This window comes from Protomyctophum bolini (genome assembly GCF_963924005.1).
Source record: "Protomyctophum bolini genome assembly, chromosome: 1".
NCBI lineage: Eukaryota > Metazoa > Chordata > Actinopteri > Myctophiformes > Myctophidae > Protomyctophum > Protomyctophum bolini.
In genome coordinates, this window is record NC_137862.1 from 35541698 (window position 1) to 35559852 (window position 18155).

General features: G+C 42.1%; 1 protein-coding gene across 1 annotated transcript in view; it reads left to right on the forward strand.

The window, feature by feature from the left end:
- The window catches only part of mettl15 (methyltransferase 15, mitochondrial 12S rRNA N4-cytidine), a 64083-nt gene extending 46202 nt beyond the window's left edge, over positions 1-17881 (forward strand). The window contains exons 3-5 of the mRNA XM_080768212.1: positions 7542-7733; positions 11666-11844; positions 17179-17881. Of these exons, the coding sequence (XP_080624338.1) occupies positions 7542-7733; positions 11666-11844; positions 17179-17600 (793 nt within the window). The 3' untranslated portion in view covers positions 17601-17881. The remainder of the gene's footprint in view (positions 1-7541; positions 7734-11665; positions 11845-17178) is intronic.
- Positions 17882-18155: the final 274 nt, after the last annotated feature.

Consider the following 18155-nt stretch of genomic DNA (forward strand, 5'->3'; position numbering starts at 1 on the left):
TTGTTTTTCCTTTTTCTTCACTCACTGTAGATATTTTCATCTCTGCTCCCCTGCTGAAAGCAATCAATCAGCATCTTGTCTTAGGCTTCAGTGACGCAGGTAAAGGAACCGAGTAGGTCAACACTGGGGAATATTTCAGGCTTGATTTGTGAAGAGGCAGCACGTCATGTGGAATGCACACACACACACACACACACACACACACACACACACACACACACACACACACACACACACACACACACACAGAGATACTGGCCGCTCTGAGAGTTCCGGATGTCCTCAATGCTTTTGTTGCATGTCCAAAATAGCAGATCTACACTTACATGCTCACAATGCACCATATCGTAACGCATTTTGAGCTTGTAGATCTGCTATTTTCAGTGCACAACAGTGGTACGACAGAGTATAAGTGTTACCTTGCCAGATAGTGTTTCAGTTGATGTGTGCATGTCAGTGTCCCCAGCGACCAATCACTGAACACCATTGTTGGTGATCATAAAGTACAGGCAGTGTACATCACTAGAAAAATCCATGCCTACTGAAAAATGCCAATATTGGAGGTGCTGTCACTGCTGTCAATAAATACATTTTAAATGATTTAATTTTTATCATATAAGTACATAAGTTAGAGAAAATACAACAGAAATTGATTTTAACTTATTGATCTTTAAACTAGAGGATATACTCGGATATAGATAGTTTAGGTCAGGAGGTAGTTAAAATGTATCAAGTAGTTGGTTATTACTTTTTGCACATTAATATATGCTTCATTGCTATGGTCATTCTACTGTTGGAAGCATGAATACCGGAGAGGGAGCCTATTACACCAATACGACTTTTGACAAAGGGTAGAAGAGGCCATGGTGCATCCACACATTTTACAAAAGTGATACACTGTTTTTGATAGCTGGGATGTGGAGCCAAGGGGAGGTGCCACAGTATTGTGGAAGACCTGGCTTGCGTATAGCTTATATTGCTAATTTGTTCGACCTTATCGTTAAATTGATATTTTAAGACGTAGTTCATCGTTTGCCAACTCATCCATTGACCTGTCAATCGGCATGCCAGTCTGCCCGCCCATCTGTCCGACTGTGACTGTCTGCCTGCCTGAACCCCAGTCGTGATGTGTCGTGTTGTGAGCTTGTAGAATGGCTATTTTTGATGAGCGACACCACTGCAGTTTAGAGACCAGGATTACTGCATGTTTTTTGTGAGGATACCTAACAATTATTGAACTTAAAGGAGCATTCAGTGATTTGGGTGATTTGGAAAAAAACCTGGTGATATGCACATGCACACACTATACAGTGGGGGGACATGCAACAGGCCAACAGGACGCGCACCAAGGCCCTCAATCCTGATTAGAGGAACGCCCTCTATCCTGATTGGATGAAGGCTTTCTCACCCACCACCAAAGCCGAAACTAGGGTTTTTTACCTCTGCGGTTCACTGGTGATAGGGAGGAACTAATTATATGGTCAGCACACTCTATACTAGGAAGGATTATCACAAAAATTGAAAGAAAAGTGAATTTGAATTAAGTGAAATCACTGAATATACCTTTAAGTCAGCAAATCGTATGACTTTGACTTTGACATTTCATGTGTGATTTAATGTGCCAAGTTTTTGCCTGTCTCAGTGCAACCCTTTTAGGTAGATCCAACGGGATTCCAGAGTAACAAAAATGGTTTATTCGTTATTCTGTTTTAAGTTTCAAATGATGTCAATGTTGTGGGTTGCTACGGCTATAAATAGATCAGATCTCTTAAGCAATTATGAGCCTACACGTGGACCTCAGCACACACCACTGAAACTTGTCCTCTTTAATAATATAAGACCTTACATAAGGAATTTATATCTCCAACCCTGTGTCTAAGCCACATAAAGAAGTTAATAATTTACAAATGTTATGTAACTGTTTTGCATATTTTTAAACCCTTCAGTGGCTTACAAAAACATGGTGTAGAAGATGCTACAAAAAGATCCTATACAAAAAGGTTATGTTATCCCCCTATAGGTCCTTTGTGGTATGTGGTATGTGACTTCTAAATTTCTGTTTCTGCTATTTTGAAGAAAGAAAAAAATGGGGGAAAAATAATAATAATTAAATTATTATATATATATATATATATATATATATATATATATATATATATATATACACACACACACACACACACACACACACACACACATGAGCTCAGCAACAAAAGTTCGGAAACTTAACTTTGGTCCATTATTTCTCCACTTTTATAATACCAATTGGTATTGTATTTTATATAATCGTTGATTAGTCACCTTTACAACGAGGTATAGATTGTAAAGATCAGGCGTTCGTGGAATGAGCAACACAGCTAAACGTGTGGGTAGCGCCTCCAAAAGATTTGCCAAAATAGCAAGTGCTTGGTATTCAACCCTTGCTTTGAGTTGCTTAGTGTATTGGATGATTGCACTCTCCCACCGTATTAAGACATATTGGCCATTTTTACATTCATTTTACACTCAGTGTTAGGAAACTCTATAGCGTCTGGAAGATCCAAAAGCAGCTGCAACAGCTTGGCACCATGCTGGTCAACAAACCTAGCCACATTTTGCTGTGGGATGGCATCCCATTCCTCAACCAGGTTTTGTTGCAAGTCATCCAACGTGGTTCTGTTGGTCACCCTAGCCTAGCACGTACAGCACACCCAAGCTGATCCCACAAGTGTTCAAATGGGTTGAGGTCTGGACTCACGGCAGGCCATTCCATCCTCTCCACTCCAAAATGCTGTTGGTAGGCTACTCTGTGAAGATCCTGGCTCTGTGGGGGAGAACGTTGTCATCCTGGAGAATGACGTTAGGTCCCAGATTCTGAATATATGGGATCGCCGCTGGATCCCGATATCTCACTGCATTGATATTGCCTTCAATGATGACAACTTCAAGTTATGTCTTGCCTGTGAGAGAGATACTGCCCCATACCATGCCAAATGTTGTGGCTGCGCATCGATCTTCCTCCCGCTACCAAGTTCCCTAACACCAAGTGTAAAGTTAATGGCCAATATGTGTTTTTTCCCTTATTACTGTGGGAGAGTGCAATCAGCCAATCCACTAAGCAAAGGGTTGAATACCAACAACTTGCCATTTTGGCAAATATTTTGGAGGTGCTACCCACACGTTTAGCTGTGTTGCTCATTCCACGAACGCCCGATCCTTACAATCTATACCTCGTTGTAAAGATTAATCCGCAATATCTTGAGGGAAATAAATTCAACCGCACTACTGAATGACATTTTTCATCCGAGTACAAAAGAGCAAAGCCTTACAGGTTTGATATGTGTGTTACTGGTTTGTAAGGACAAGGTAGCAAAAGAGCAGTGGGCAGGTGAGGGGGACGTTGAGGAAAGCCTCTGTTATAGATTTTCAACAAATCTGATGTACAAAATAGCAAAGGATATCTGCAAGGCAAAGGAAAGCCCTGGCAGCTTGGGTGAGATGCTCCCATGCTCGCTGTACTGTATATTTCCTTTTGCATCAGTGGGTGTAGAAATAGTGGACCCACTGGGGTATGCTCTGCTCTGAATGGCTCTAGCTTTTGAGTAGGAAGAGACTTCAAATTATGTTTTACGAAATTTACAAAGACAATTCTTTGTAAATTTCACCTGAGTAAAATAAGTGAGTGAATAGGAAGATAAAGAAGGATTGTGTCAGTTCTTATTTATCTGTAGAGGACTAAGTGCCTGGCTCAGTCATGTCAGAGCTTGAACATACCCATGCTGCAAGCCTGCACCATAAGGCTTTGTAGACTGTGATTTCCATGCCCTTTTAATATATTTGATTAACCATGTGGGTTCCTGACCTTAAAAGTAGGACAATCCTGCTACAGATCTACTGCTCCCTCTGGCTCGTGTATAGAGGCTTGCTCCTTTGCTTATTTCTACCATCATCTTTGTTCACACTGTCTTGAAAGGTCACATGAAAAATGCATGAACATGACTTGAGGATCTCACCTTGTGTGCCTGAGGGAGTGGCTGAGCCTTGTACAGTTCCAGACAAGGAAGGGTGGCTGAACAGTTTCATCATTAGGCTAGAAGATTGAACTCCTAGGCTGCCATTCAGGATAAATTTCATATACTTACATGTTAATGGGGTTAAGTTTTATATTTATATAAACAATCCTAGACATAGTATGTCCCTCACTTATAATGAAAGAGCACCTTTGGCCCATGATGTGACTATAATAAAAGTTATTTGAAAATAAGGTGGGCTATGCACATCCCCAAAAGTGAACAATGTTTCGTCCATACAGGGCTCAGTGTTGCCAACTTAGCGGATTTGTCGTCATATTTAGCTTCTTTCCAGACCTCCCTAGCGACTGAATTAGTGAAAAGCTTCTGCCGAGAAATCTAGCTTTTTTCCCCTGGTGAATTGGGGACAAATCGTGTTGACAGGCGCCAGATATGCGCCAGAGATAATTTTTTTTTTTTTTTTCTCAGCCTCAAATCCGCGAAATTGGCAAAACTAAAAGTGGTCGGCGCGTCTGGTCTGGCTCACAGGTCACAGCAGGCTCAGTGGCTTCCTCGGCTCGGTTATGTGCACACTGCACAGACTGTCTACCAGTGCTTCCTCCTTTCTTGCTCTGCCTGGGCGAGTGCGCTCCGGTGCGGTATTTCCGAACGCGCCCCTCGAGCTCGACAGAGCAAGAAAGGAGGAAGCACTGGCAGCTCAGTTTAGTCTGCTAGTAAAAATAAAATACACACTCGGATGCATAAAGTATTAACCTTCTAATTCCTGTATGGATCGGAACAAAATAGCGTTCTAAACATTAGTTGAATTGAGGTATGTTTTTTTTTAATATTACAATGAGTTTAAACGATGTGTTATCAAATGAAGAGATGATACAAACTAAGTGCACTAAGGGGCGCCTAAAAGTCGCTAGGGACGCAAATAAGTCGCTAGGGGCGGCGCGCGCTACGCGCGCGCATATCCCACCCCTGGCGACTTTTAGCTACTTTTCGAGGAGCCACTAGCTACTTCCGTTACTGGAGAGTTGGCAACACTGACAGGGCTTCCTCAAGTTATACTAAGTTATAACGTGATAGATCCAAATTGGAAAAATATGAAAGATGGAGTGCCGTGACTTTTGTATTTCTTTCCAGTTTTTCATGTATTCATGAGGTGAGAGTACTTCATTAGACCCCTTGGTGTGGTTGTTATGTGCAATGGTGTCTTCCCTTTGTATTTAGGGTTTCTTCCTGGAGGCTGAAACCTTGACAGTCAAACGTGCCAATGAAAAATACAGTGATCACACTATCATCCCTCCCCTAACCCCTCCCCCTTTATCATATAACAACAGCTGTGGGTGCAGCTTCAGTTCAGGTGGATCACCTCACCACCCATTACCCAGACACCCACACCAGGCATACTTAATTAACTGGTGGGCATGTCCACATAACGACATTTTAACAAATACTGTACACTTCCTCCTTACCTGATGATCATGTTTTGAAAGACGAAGGCTCCCTTGACTCAAATACACCAGAGTAAGGCCAAGTGTGGACTAGGACGGACACATGCACACCGCACAGACGAACAGTCTGGTGAGACGTAAGAGGACACTAGGCAGGAGGCAAACCATAGTCCTACCCCCTTTTTGAAACCGCCTACTCGCCAGTCGCCACTCGCCCTACACACTTGCCCTCGATATGCGCGTTCACGCGAGGCTGCGCCATATTAAGTGTCGTCCATATTAATAAAATCCACATGTCACACAAACAGATACACATGCACCCTAATCAAGGGAACTTGATTCAGCTGGAGGGGCACTTCCTGATGAGGGAACCTCCGAAGAGCACTTCAAGTCAAGGGACTGGTTTCAAAAAGTGCCTGATATCCCCCAAGAACACACAAGGCAGAGAGAGCTTCCTGTTAGTTCTGGCAGGGGAGAAAGGACAGTGGGCGGGTCCACGGGGGTGCCCTGGGCGCAGCGGTCGCTGGGGTGTGGCCAGCACTGGTTTTCTGCACCTGGCCGGCAGGTTTCGAACCACAGCCTGTTGGCCGGGTGTGGCCTTCTCTCCCGGTGCTGGTTGCGCCTCAGTGATGGCTGCGTGTGGGGCGCCCCTCCGTGGTCTATAGCTGGAAGCCTGGAGGAGAGGGGCAGTGACTTGGCCAATCACTGCTGACCCGCCAACTGGAGAGTGTAGTGGTTGAGGGTTGAAACACTCTAAGAAAGTTGGAGATCACCTTCCAGGCCAAGGCATCCATTAGAAATAGATTATATTCGCATCATTGATGTATTTACAAACTGAAACTGATGAATGTTCAAGACTTTTTAGATGATGTGTCTTCTTAGATGTCACATGATGTTTTGAAATGAAATGCTAGACTGACAGCTACGTACATAACAGGATATTGAGGGTTAGAGCCATCTTGAAGAAGGTCTTTGTGACCATTTTATTTGTATTTATTTTAAAATAAACTCAATGCATTTTAAAACTTTTGGGTTGTAGTTTTCATCTTATATATTCTACGACAGGATTATATTTTCATGGCGTCAAGCCTGAAAAGTAGACCAATTGGACGTGATAGCACAAAGAAATTAGCAGAAAAAAAAGAAGAGAACTGGAACACTGAGAAACTGCAACTAAAACATATCACTGTCTTACCCATACCTTTAACTGTATGTCCCCATTATGACCATGGATATGCTCTAAATGTATTTTATTTTAAATGCCCTTTAATGACAAGTCCCCCACAACAACACAATGTTTTGGCCTGTAAAAATATCTAGACCTTCCTCTCGTCTTCAACCCCTCAAGTGAAAACAAGACATTGCCTAATGCACACACGGTTTCCCTGTGCAAATGTGACTGGAGCTACGCGACGTGAACAGTGATTGGCGTAATAGTGTAAGCCGAATAGTAATATGCATATATTATCTTGAAGAATACCTGCACTTCACCAATGATGTGCTAATTCTAATTAAATGTCAATTGAAAACAGACTATAGCTTATTTAGGTGTGTATGAATTGTTTACCTTCATCCTTTAACATTGGGTACAGTGATATGCATATTGAACAAGACATCATTAATGATGAGATAACATGAGCTTTGTGTGGTAGCTGAGCTGTGATTGGCATAGCAGCATCAGCTGAATGTTATGTCCATGTAGAATTTGCTTTGTGTGTGTGTGTGTGTGTGTGTGTGTGTGGGGTGTGTGTGGGGGGGGGGGGCTTCCACAGCTACTCTCACAAACTGCAGGACCAATATATATTAAATATTTTTCATCATAGTCTGTTGTACTAAGACTAAGAGCCAGTCAATCATGGCAATGTAATATATTATGTTCTTTCGAAATCTTGAGTGCTTGGCTGTGAACATTGATCCTCCGCGCAGTCCACAATTGAATCATGTCATCACAGATGCCATCTATATCAGAAACATGAATCGGGCTCAAGATGGGGTTGTGTTTGCAATGTTACATTAAGTAAATTCACTAGAGCCGTTGTCTCTCTCTTTTCTCCGTTCATCCTTTCCCTCCACCAAATTCTTCCTTCAGTGATCGAGCAAAACCAATCCTTGGCCGTTTCAGTGAACTTGAGGGCCTGCTGACTGAGTTGAAGATTGGACCAGGTAGTGTTGACGCTGTCCTCCTAGATGCAGGCTGCTCTTCCATGCAGATGGATCAGCCGGAGAGGGGCTTCTCACTCAGCAAGGATGGACCCTTGGATATGAGGATGGATGGAGCCAGGTAAGTGTTCCAACATGTGATCTATTGGTTGAATCAGTAGTAGACCTACTGTGTTCATAACATATTGTGATCTATTGGTTCTCAGTTGAATCAGTAGTACTGTGTTCCATAACATACTGTAAGTGATCTATTGGTTCTCTGTTGAATCACTAATTGTGGACTCACGGACCAACAGGAATGGGGGGGTGTGACGGACCAACGGGAATGGGGGCGTGACGGACCAACGGGAATGGGGGCATGACGGACCAATCGGAATGGGGGGGGGGGGGGGGGGGGCGTGACGGACCAACGGGAATGGGGGCGTGACGGACCAACGGGAATGGGGGGGGGGGGCGTGACGGACCAACGGGAATGGGGGCGTGACGGACCAACGGGAATGGGGGCATGACGGACCAATCGGAATGGGGGGGGGGGGGGGGGCGTGACGGACCAACGGGAATGGGGGCGTGACGGACCAACGGGAATGGGGGGGGGGGGGGGGGGGGGGGGGCGTGACGGACCAACGGGAATGGGGGCGTGACGGACCAACAACATTATGTCTGTTTCCACACACTAGCAGATGATCAGCATAATTTGAGACATGCTACTTACTGTCCAGTACTAATAGCCTTCCTTGAATAGTTAGACCACTAAACACAATTGGAAGACTTTACCTGAATTTGTAAAAAGAAAAAAAAAAAAGTCTGAAGCTCTGATGCACAGCACACTATTGCTGCAGTTTTTCAAGTTTCCAGGTTCATAGCCACCTAAATATGGGTGTAACGATAAATTGGTTGCGATAGCCATTATGGTTGACGATAGGATATATGGACGATATTGGTTCATTAAGGCGATACGATGATTAAAATCAATGATTTAAAATCGATACAGTAACTATTTAGCAAAGAAATTAAATCTGTGTTTTCAGGAAAGAAATATGAATATGGATATAAATAATTAAACATTGATTCTCTGGCAAATACGTTATAATCCACCAGTATACTGTACAGTAGATTGAATGGAAAAGTAATTATCGATTTTTTTATGAGTTTCTATATCGTTACATCCCTACCCTAGTGTAGCAAACAGCACAACACTCTCAAAATATCTGTCACAGTCCAAGTGCTGCTGCAGAAAACAATACTCTAGGAAAGTAGAGATCAAGACTTTAAGGCAATAACCTCTGCCAACAGACTCTTCAAAGAGGCCTCTTATGAGTTACTAATGCTTCCCTGTGACCTCTACACACATACTACACCCACCTCAGCAAGCCTTGCTAGTAAAGGTGTGACAATACAAATCCCCTGCCAGACAAGGGCCATCACCTGGACAAATATAATCCTATACTTAATAACTTTCAGAAGCTTCCACAAAAGGTCTCAGTGGAACAACTGCAACAGCACTTCAGCAAATTTAAACATGCCATCAAACTTGAACACAATCTCCTTGAGAAATAAAAGATCCACGGGATCATATCCCGAGGCCAGTCCCGAGTGATTAATGGTATTAAACAGAAGTTATATGACCACAGATTTATGATTTAGTTTTTCTTTAGTGATGTTGCCATTTATTGGATGTGTTAAGTTTAAAAGGCAAATGATAAATGAGATACAGCACCACGTTCAGATGTGACTTTGCTAAATAAGCCGGTGGCAGGAAGGATCGTTTGAGCAAATGAATTAAAATAAAATGTAAACAACTAACGGTATAGAGTATAGACTCTTAGTCATGTGCTTTGAATCATCATGCTCCTTCTACAGAGATTATAGATTAATATTGTTTTTAGAGTGGAATACATGGCTTTTGAAGATTATGTTATGTGGCAGCCAAGTCTATATATAGTCTATATATTTTATGTTTGTTTAGAGCACGTAAATCGTTTGCCAGCCAAGTCTATGGACTTTAATGTTTGTTTAACCCATTTAGACCTGACCTCGATTCTACAAAAAGTATATGTATTTGGCCTCCGATCCCCATGTCAAAATATGTTGTTCCAGGGACCCACCAGAAGCAAAGATTATATATTCCAAATTTGTGCCACATTTTCACGATTTTTCAAACATAGATCTACAAGCTCGTTATGAGCTTGTAGATCTGCTATTTTTCAATAGCTAAAGTATATCATAATGCTTAAAACACCAAATGGGGTTCCTGTCATGAATGGGTTAAAACACCAAAAGGGGTTCCCGTCCTGAAAGGGTTAGGGCACTAACCCTTTTTTTTATTTACCCTATAATTATGTAGAGTAAATATTTTCCTGTCTGTCCAGCTTTTTGAGGGGCTCTAGCCCCATATGCACAGCTTTGTGTGTTTGTACCATGGAATGTGATGACTGGATTGGCTGAGCACGGAATGTGATGATGTATGATGATAAGAGCGCCCCTCGATTCACGCAAGTGTGATTTTTGAGGGGCGCTAGCCCCTCCTATACACAGGTTTAATGTTTGTCTTTAGTTCAATGTTTGTTTTTGCGAACGCATTGACAATGAAGGGAAAGTGTACGTCATAATGTGTCATTTACATCATATTGTCTCTTTATTGTTAATGGCGTTTAATGTTTGTTTTACATCACCATTTCATCACCTAATCAACATGAGTTAGACTTTAATATAGTAGCACCTCTCACTTCACACGGTGATTTTTTTGTTCACTTAACAGCGTTATTATGAAAACGTAATACTGTATGGTTGCAATTTTATGTAATTTGCAACAAACAAAACAAAACAAACAAAAAGGTTGATTTAATGCATGCACATTACAAGGACTATTACTCTCCTGAGTCTCCTCCCATCAATCAATCTTTCCATTCTAGAGGATGTTGATACTAATTTGACATGAGCTTTTCAAATAAACTTGTCCTACTATTCCTAGACGGACAGTTTGATTGTTACATCGGTGAGTAATCAGATTTAAACAGCAAATGTTCCAGTCTTTACTCTAAAAAATGAATGTGTTCTTCACAGTTTCATTTTGTAATGTACTTGGAATATAGGACAATAATTCAAATGCAGTTAATTTAACACATTTTACAGTAAGTTATTCAGTACATCACTTACATCAAAAGATTCAGAAGCACCATCACTAAACTTCAGCTTTCATATTCTGTGGGGAAGAGATTTGGTGTAGATTGAAATAAAATAGGTCCAAGTACAGAGCCAACTCAGGTCCAGCCAAACTGCCGTGAGAGGTTTATATTTCCATAAATTGACTGGTTCAAGTAGCTGTTATGAAGCTGTTGTTGAGGTGTTAATGAATGTGTTAAACTTCAATTCATTAACGTCATGCCATAGTTCTGTCAAAATGGAGACATCATCATATGATGTCACGAGGCATGACCATATATGGGGCGTGACCAACTGACGTGACCAACTGACGGGAAATGCACAATTTCATAGTTAACAGTGACCTGCAGTCGCAATAAAATATGAACATATATAATTACTTGATATCGATATACGATATAAGTCACATCAAGGTTGTATGTCCTGGAAATGTACTGGGAAATTACCTCTTGAAAATAATCCATCCATGGGTAGTTTATCAAGCTTCTTTTATGTATGTGTTACACTTCCCACATTTTATAAAATGTATTCTAATAAGTCACCCGATTGTTACAGAATGATTGTTTGTCATCTGCCCTGTGCACGTTTTGTTTACAAAGCCTAAAAGGCAAACGTAAATGTATTTTGTAGTCATTATTTTCCAATGTTCAGTGCCAAAAACACAACTCATTACTTAGCGTTAATTATTCGCGTGACAATTCAAGTCAAGTAATGGTGACTGGCCTATCTATGGTGTGAGCTACCCTTTCTTTCATTAAGCACACTCAAATCATTCATTTTCTGTCCACCATATAGGTTTTCTTCAGCTGTATCTGAAATGTGTCTAGGATTCGCTGCTGTCAGCAAGGGTGTGACGTCAAGATGCTTAATTGGTCTCTTCTTTGTGCGTAGGTACCCTGACATGCCCTGCGCCGCTGACGTTGTGAATGCCTTAGATCAACAGGCTCTTGCATCCATCCTCACTGCATACGGAGAGGAAAGACATGCCAGGAAAATAGCCTCAGCCATTGTCGAGGCACGTAGTGTCTATCCCATCACCCGGACACAACAGCTGGCTAGTGTGGTGGCAGGTATCTACCTACTATACTCATCAATCAGTAAAAGAGAAAGAAAAACAGGGGATCAAGTTATTAAGATGGTCTCCCTGATCTGTTTGCCCTGTTTGTCTCTGAACAGACTACATGTGATCTGAACTATCATCCGCTTTCCTCGATTTGTTTTGGGTGCCTGCATGGCCCCCACAACTTCCTATCCTATCTTACATTTGGAAAGTGGTGCAGAGTGGAGTCATGCCCCAAATTTCCATTGCTATGTTTTCACACATCACGTTTGCAATTACCCGACGTCAGTAGCCATACGTCCGTAACGCTCTTTTGCGTTGCACCGTGATATTGACATTGCTCCCTACCAGGTCCAGAGCCTGTGCAGAGGCTTTTGTGCTGGTTCTGGACAACCAACCGTCTATCCGACGGACTAGACACTGTGCACTGGCGCACTACACTCCCTGTGGGGGTGTGGAACACGTGTCTCGAATTTGAAGTCGGTAGGGTGAACGGTTTACAGAGTAACGTGGATTACAGAAGTACATACACACGTACGTACACACAGAGACTTGGGGCGCTGTGGGTGCTGGCGGCGTGTTTCCTCCTCCATGTCATCAGTGCCCATACCCGAAGGCGGGGTTGGCGAAAGGGCCTTTCTGTGTGGAGTTTGCATGTTCTCCCCGTGTCCCCTAGGGTAGGTACCCTCACAAAAACATGCAGTAATCCTGGTCTCTAAACTGCCTCCCCTGGCCAGCCGGGGCGCCTGATGGAGGGGAAAGGAACTGGTTGGAATAACGTGTTCCTTCCACGCGCTACGTCCAACCAGGGAAACTCCCCCCTGTCAGGTGTAAAGGAGCAACTTGGACACTCAAGCATGAAGGAAGCATGAGTTAAGTCCGTTGCTCTCCCCAGGTTGGCGAAGGGTGTGTAGAGCCCAGGATCACATTAGATGATTGACACAGGGGTGAAAAATGGGTTACAAAATCGTGGGATAAAAAATATAAGACTTTGACTTGGTGCATTTATAGATAGATATTTACTTTCATATTTTTGCCCCATTTCACCTCCAAAGCTAAAAACATCGGACCGCTCATGAGGGGACGCCATTAGCCAACGCTAACATTTCCACTAACCATGTCTTCATCCAGTCTCTGTCGATTACGTCCGTAATCCATTATTCAGCCACTCCAGCCACATTCCTATTTCCCTCATTTCCGTCTAATGCACATCCCACATACAACAACAAAACCTTGTATACTATTATAATACAGTCTGATGTCTAGTGTCACCTCATGTTGTCGACCGCTGACATCACCAATGCCAGGGTATTGGTTATCGATGGTGACGTAACGATGACATGTTTCAGTGTCGGGTGGACTAAAGGTGCACTGCCACAACAGGCATAAGTAATCATTACCATACTTCAAAATACTACTTTTTCTCCTCCAAAAGCAAGGTACGTAGCAAATAGCTAAACCTAATAATTAAATATTGCAAATGTTCTTTCACAGAGGCTGAGATTTGAAAGTTTGTAGCGGTCTACAGTACTTGCACGCTCTGCTTGCGCACTAGTAGGTGAAATGGCCTACTTGTGTGCAACAAGCTAGTAGGTTCTAGTTTATATAGAGGCACACACACATTATTCACTCATGCGCATAAGGCTAGGATGACATTTTATGTCTTGGTGGATCATTTTCTCAAGGCGTTCCTTCGGATTTGAGCTGGAATGAGAGCGAGCTGTCCTTTCAATAGATATTGCACATGGTGTGTGCGTCACACAGGGAGAACAGGTGTGAGCGAGGGCAGTTGTTTGATCTCTTTTGAAGAGCATAGCGAGTCACTACTAATGTTTATCCCAATCAATCCTTGTGTAAGTCCCAAGGGGGTCTGTGCTCAGCTGCTTATGACACTATATTGTTGAGAAAAAAAATGCTATGGACATAGATGAAAAAGGTTGGGTGGGGGGGGGGGGGGGGTGAGGTTGTATAAGAGGAATCACTTTTGGGGTTATTGTTTGGAGTATTGTCTCACTCAATCTAATCACTTAAGACAGATTCTGAGCTCTGCAGCTGAATCTGTCGGCAACCTCCTATAATGGAAAATATTAATATTCAGTCAGGGTGAAGGTTGACAATTTATTATAATATTTGAGCAGAGTAACAGCATTACAGCAGCCCCTGCAGACCTGGCCTGGGAGACAGCACATCGGGGCAGAAGACAGTAGAAAAATACCTAAGGAAGTACCTGTAATGAAGACTGGATTTGAAAAGCCTCTCTACCATCGCCTAGAGAAGCTGTTCTTCTCCTTACACCTGATACAACCAAACCAATGTGGTGTGAATGTGAACTGACCGACATTGCCATCCTTATTAAAAAAAACATGTGATTGGTTAGCCGATTTGCTCGTTTACATATGATGTACGTTTTCCCTTCATTGTCAATGGTCTTTAATTTACGTCATATTTAGCGGAATTATCAGCTCTTATCATCATACATCATCTCATACTGGCCAATCAGAATGCCTGTTGCCTGTGATTGGCTCGTTTACATATGACGTACATTTTCCCTTCAATGTCAATGGCGTTTAATGTTTTGATGTTTAATTTACGTCATATTTAGCAGAGTTCAGACATCATTTCTCCGTTCATTGTCAATGGCAAATATTGAGACGTGTGGGGACAAGATTTAGCGGACATTTGACCTGAATTCCCCTTTCATTGTCAATGGCAAATCTTGAGATGTGTGGGGTCAAAAGCTGTTTATAGAAGGGGCTAGCGCCCCTTAAAATCACACATGTGTGAAGTGAGGGGCGCTCTTATCGTACATCATCATGCATCATCTCATTCTAGCCAATCAGAATGCCTGTTGCCACAAATGTACGTCATATTTGGCGGACATTTGACCTAATTTCTCCTTTAATTGTCGATGGCAAATATGAGACGTGTGAGGACAAGATGACGTACAATTCTCCCTTCATTGTCAATGGCATTTAATGTTTGTGTTGCAGACATTTTGTGGGGACAAAATGTATCAAAAAGGGAAAAAAAATGTTATTAAAGACAGAATTGCCTTTAATAATAGTGCAAGAATTCGTGCAAGAATTGCACTAGCAGATGGAAAGGCCATTGGGATCCCATTGGGATCAGGTTTCATCCTGCAATCCTGGCCCACCCATTAGATTGTGAGATGTAGTATCTTATGTGAAAGTGGAAAATCTGGCCATGGGGTCATCAGTATCACTAGCAAGGGGTGCATGGAAGGGGTATTGCATTTGCTATTTTTGTTTCTATTATAGCTTCCGCCTTCCATGTTACTTCAATGACTATAGACCGATTCAGAAACGGGTCTCATGGTCGCAGGCAACGTATTTCCTGTAGGCGGAGACGACATATCTACGGTTTCCCCGCACCTCCTTCTACTACAGTGAATGGAAAAGTGATGTTAGTCTGCCTCAAACGTTACTCTTTTACCTGCTTTTTACTAACACTAACATTACAAAGATGCCCAGAACATCGGGATGAACCTGTGTAGTTTATGGCTGCTCCAACAGTAGTGGCAACATTCCAAAGAAAAAAAAAACTGAGACAAAGCAGTGAAAGTTCCTGAAAGATACATAACGTCAGTCCAATACCCAATCTTTCTGTTTTAGGAACACAAGGCTGCTGTACTTTATACCTCATACTAAGCATAAAGTAAATTATGCTACTGTAGGAATACTTGGTCATTTAATGACTAAGTATTCCTACAGTAGCTCTGAAATTTAGCAAACGAGAACATCTGGCTTGGTTATTTTACTGGATTACTACATACTGTAGTTGTAACAGTTATAGGTCTATGTGGGATCAATGCTTGATGACTATTCTAATATGACTGGCAGATGTTAGACTAATCAGCCATTGAATAAGAATATTAGTTGTGGAAGAACATGTTCACTTCTCCAACATTTCATAAAAGTTACACTGGAACTCTTTTGTTGCTGTGAACCATCTCTCAAGTGAAACTGAAACTTAACATGCAATAATAGGTGAAAGATGAAAGTAGTAGTTTATCCTATCCGATCACATTGTTGTTATTTCTTGTCAATCACCCCTATTCCCTTTTCTTCTCCATCTCCACCTCTCCTTTCTCCTCATCTCTCCTTACCCTGCCATCTTTCCCTGGCTCTGTCCGTGGGACCTTTGAAAGATAAATGAGAGAGAGAGAGAGAGAGAGAGAGAGAGCACGACTTGGTGAGGCTAGACTAGGGCTGGTCCTTGCTGTGCAGGCATTGTATTGATTGCCGGGTGAGTCACACTAAGAGCTGTTGATCGCAGGAGGAGAGAAATGCCACACCACTCACTTTCCCCTTTTCATTTAAATGCTGTGTCTTACTATCCATCTTTTTATCGAATTGTTTATTTTTATTCTCTCTTACCTTCCTTCATCCCCTGCCTATTGCACTCGTACTTAATCTCTCTCCTTCTATGTGTATTTATGTATTTCTGTTCACTAATACACATAATGGCAGTGGTTTTAACACTGTTTGTGTTAAACAATTCAAAGGGCAAGTCAAAATCTCAAGGTGCACATGTATTCATTGTCACGCAAAATAGCCTCTATTGCAAACCTATGACCAAACTAGCTCTGGTCCATAGCCTTCTACTGCTTCTACGATTCTTCCCCGACAGTATAAGGCTATGGGACTTTCGGTTTTAAATCTCAAATTGAAATCAGACCAGCCTCTCCTCTTTAGAGTAAATAAAAATAACGTTTTTGCTACCTACCAAAACAAAGGCGGGTTGTGTCATTAGAAAGCCTATTTTCCTTAGTGGACACACGTATAAACGGTACTTTTTGGCCAAAAGGGGATTTTGGTTCCACCGGGGAAAAAATACTTTTAGTTACTCCACTGCGCCTTCTACCGATATTGCCCAGATAATTGCCTCATAGAGAATATTTTTCCTCCGGTGAAAAAAAATCCCTTTTTAACCAAAAAGTACCGTTTATACGTGTGGTGGGGGGCTCAGAGTGCGTCCACTAAGGAAAGTAGGCTTTCTAATGACACAACCCGCCTTTGTTTTGGTGAGTAGCAAAAACGTTCTGGAGGCTGGTCTGATTTCGACTTGAGATTTAAAACCGAAAGTCCCATAGCCTTATACTGCAGGGCAGAATCGTAGAAGGCTATGGACCAGAGCTATCACCAAACATGACAAATTATGTGATATATTTCAATTATATATATTTTATAATATAATATGATTATAATATTTTCTTATTACAGGTTACAAATAGATTATTAAGATGTGTAAGAAGTTTTTTAATGCACAAACTAAATTATACAAGCTGCACTCATTTTAGACATTTCTTTCTCTCTGTATCCAGGATCATTTTCTGCCGCTGCATTGTATGCCCGCAAAGACCGACTTCAGCGATCCTCACATGTGGCCACTAAGACTTTCCAGGCTCTACGTATGTTTGTCAATGATGAGCTGAATGAACTTCATGCAGGTCTGCGTGCTGCTCAGAAAGTTCTGCGGCCTGGAGGCCGCCTTTGTGTGCTTACCTTCCATTCACTGGAAGACAGACTGGTCAAACGCTTCCTTCAGGGATACAATGACTTGTCAACAAAGCAGCGCTTCCACCAGAGAGAGCAAAGAGCAGGGGTGGAGAACAAAGACGATGGAGGGAGGGACCATCTGCACTGGGTTTCCGTACAAAAAGGAGTTGTCACTCCACAGATGGAAGAAGTAGCAGAGAACCCACGAGGACGCTCTGCCAAACTCAGGACAGCAATAAGGCACTAATTACACTGCAATCAAAAATATTGTTTTTTGTTTGTTGTTTCCAAAGACAACAATGCAAATGTTGCTGTGTTAAACATAAACATAAACTGGAATGTGCATATCGTTTTCCTTCATTACATGTGTTAAACATAGACATTAAACTAGAACTGCACTCTGTCGAGTGCATACTTGCTTGTTGCACACTAGTAGGCCATGAATGGCCAACTAGTGAGCAAGCAGAGCGCGCAAGTACTTTCGACCGCTATAAACTGTCAAATCTCAGTATCTCTGTGAAGGAACGTTTGAAATTTCTAATTATTAGGTGTAAAAAACATATCGTCATTACGTCACCATCAAAAACCAATTACACTGGCATTGGGTCCTTTAATCCACATATTTCTTACGTCATCATTGAGCACTAGTTATTATGTATATGTAATTTGTAAGTTGATTAGCGGTATACTGTGGTTACTTTGCACCTACGCACCGTCCCAGCCAACCCGCCACTTTTGATGCATATGCACCGTCCCAGCAAATTGTGCCTGATACTGCAGTGGTGCCAGATTACATACATGT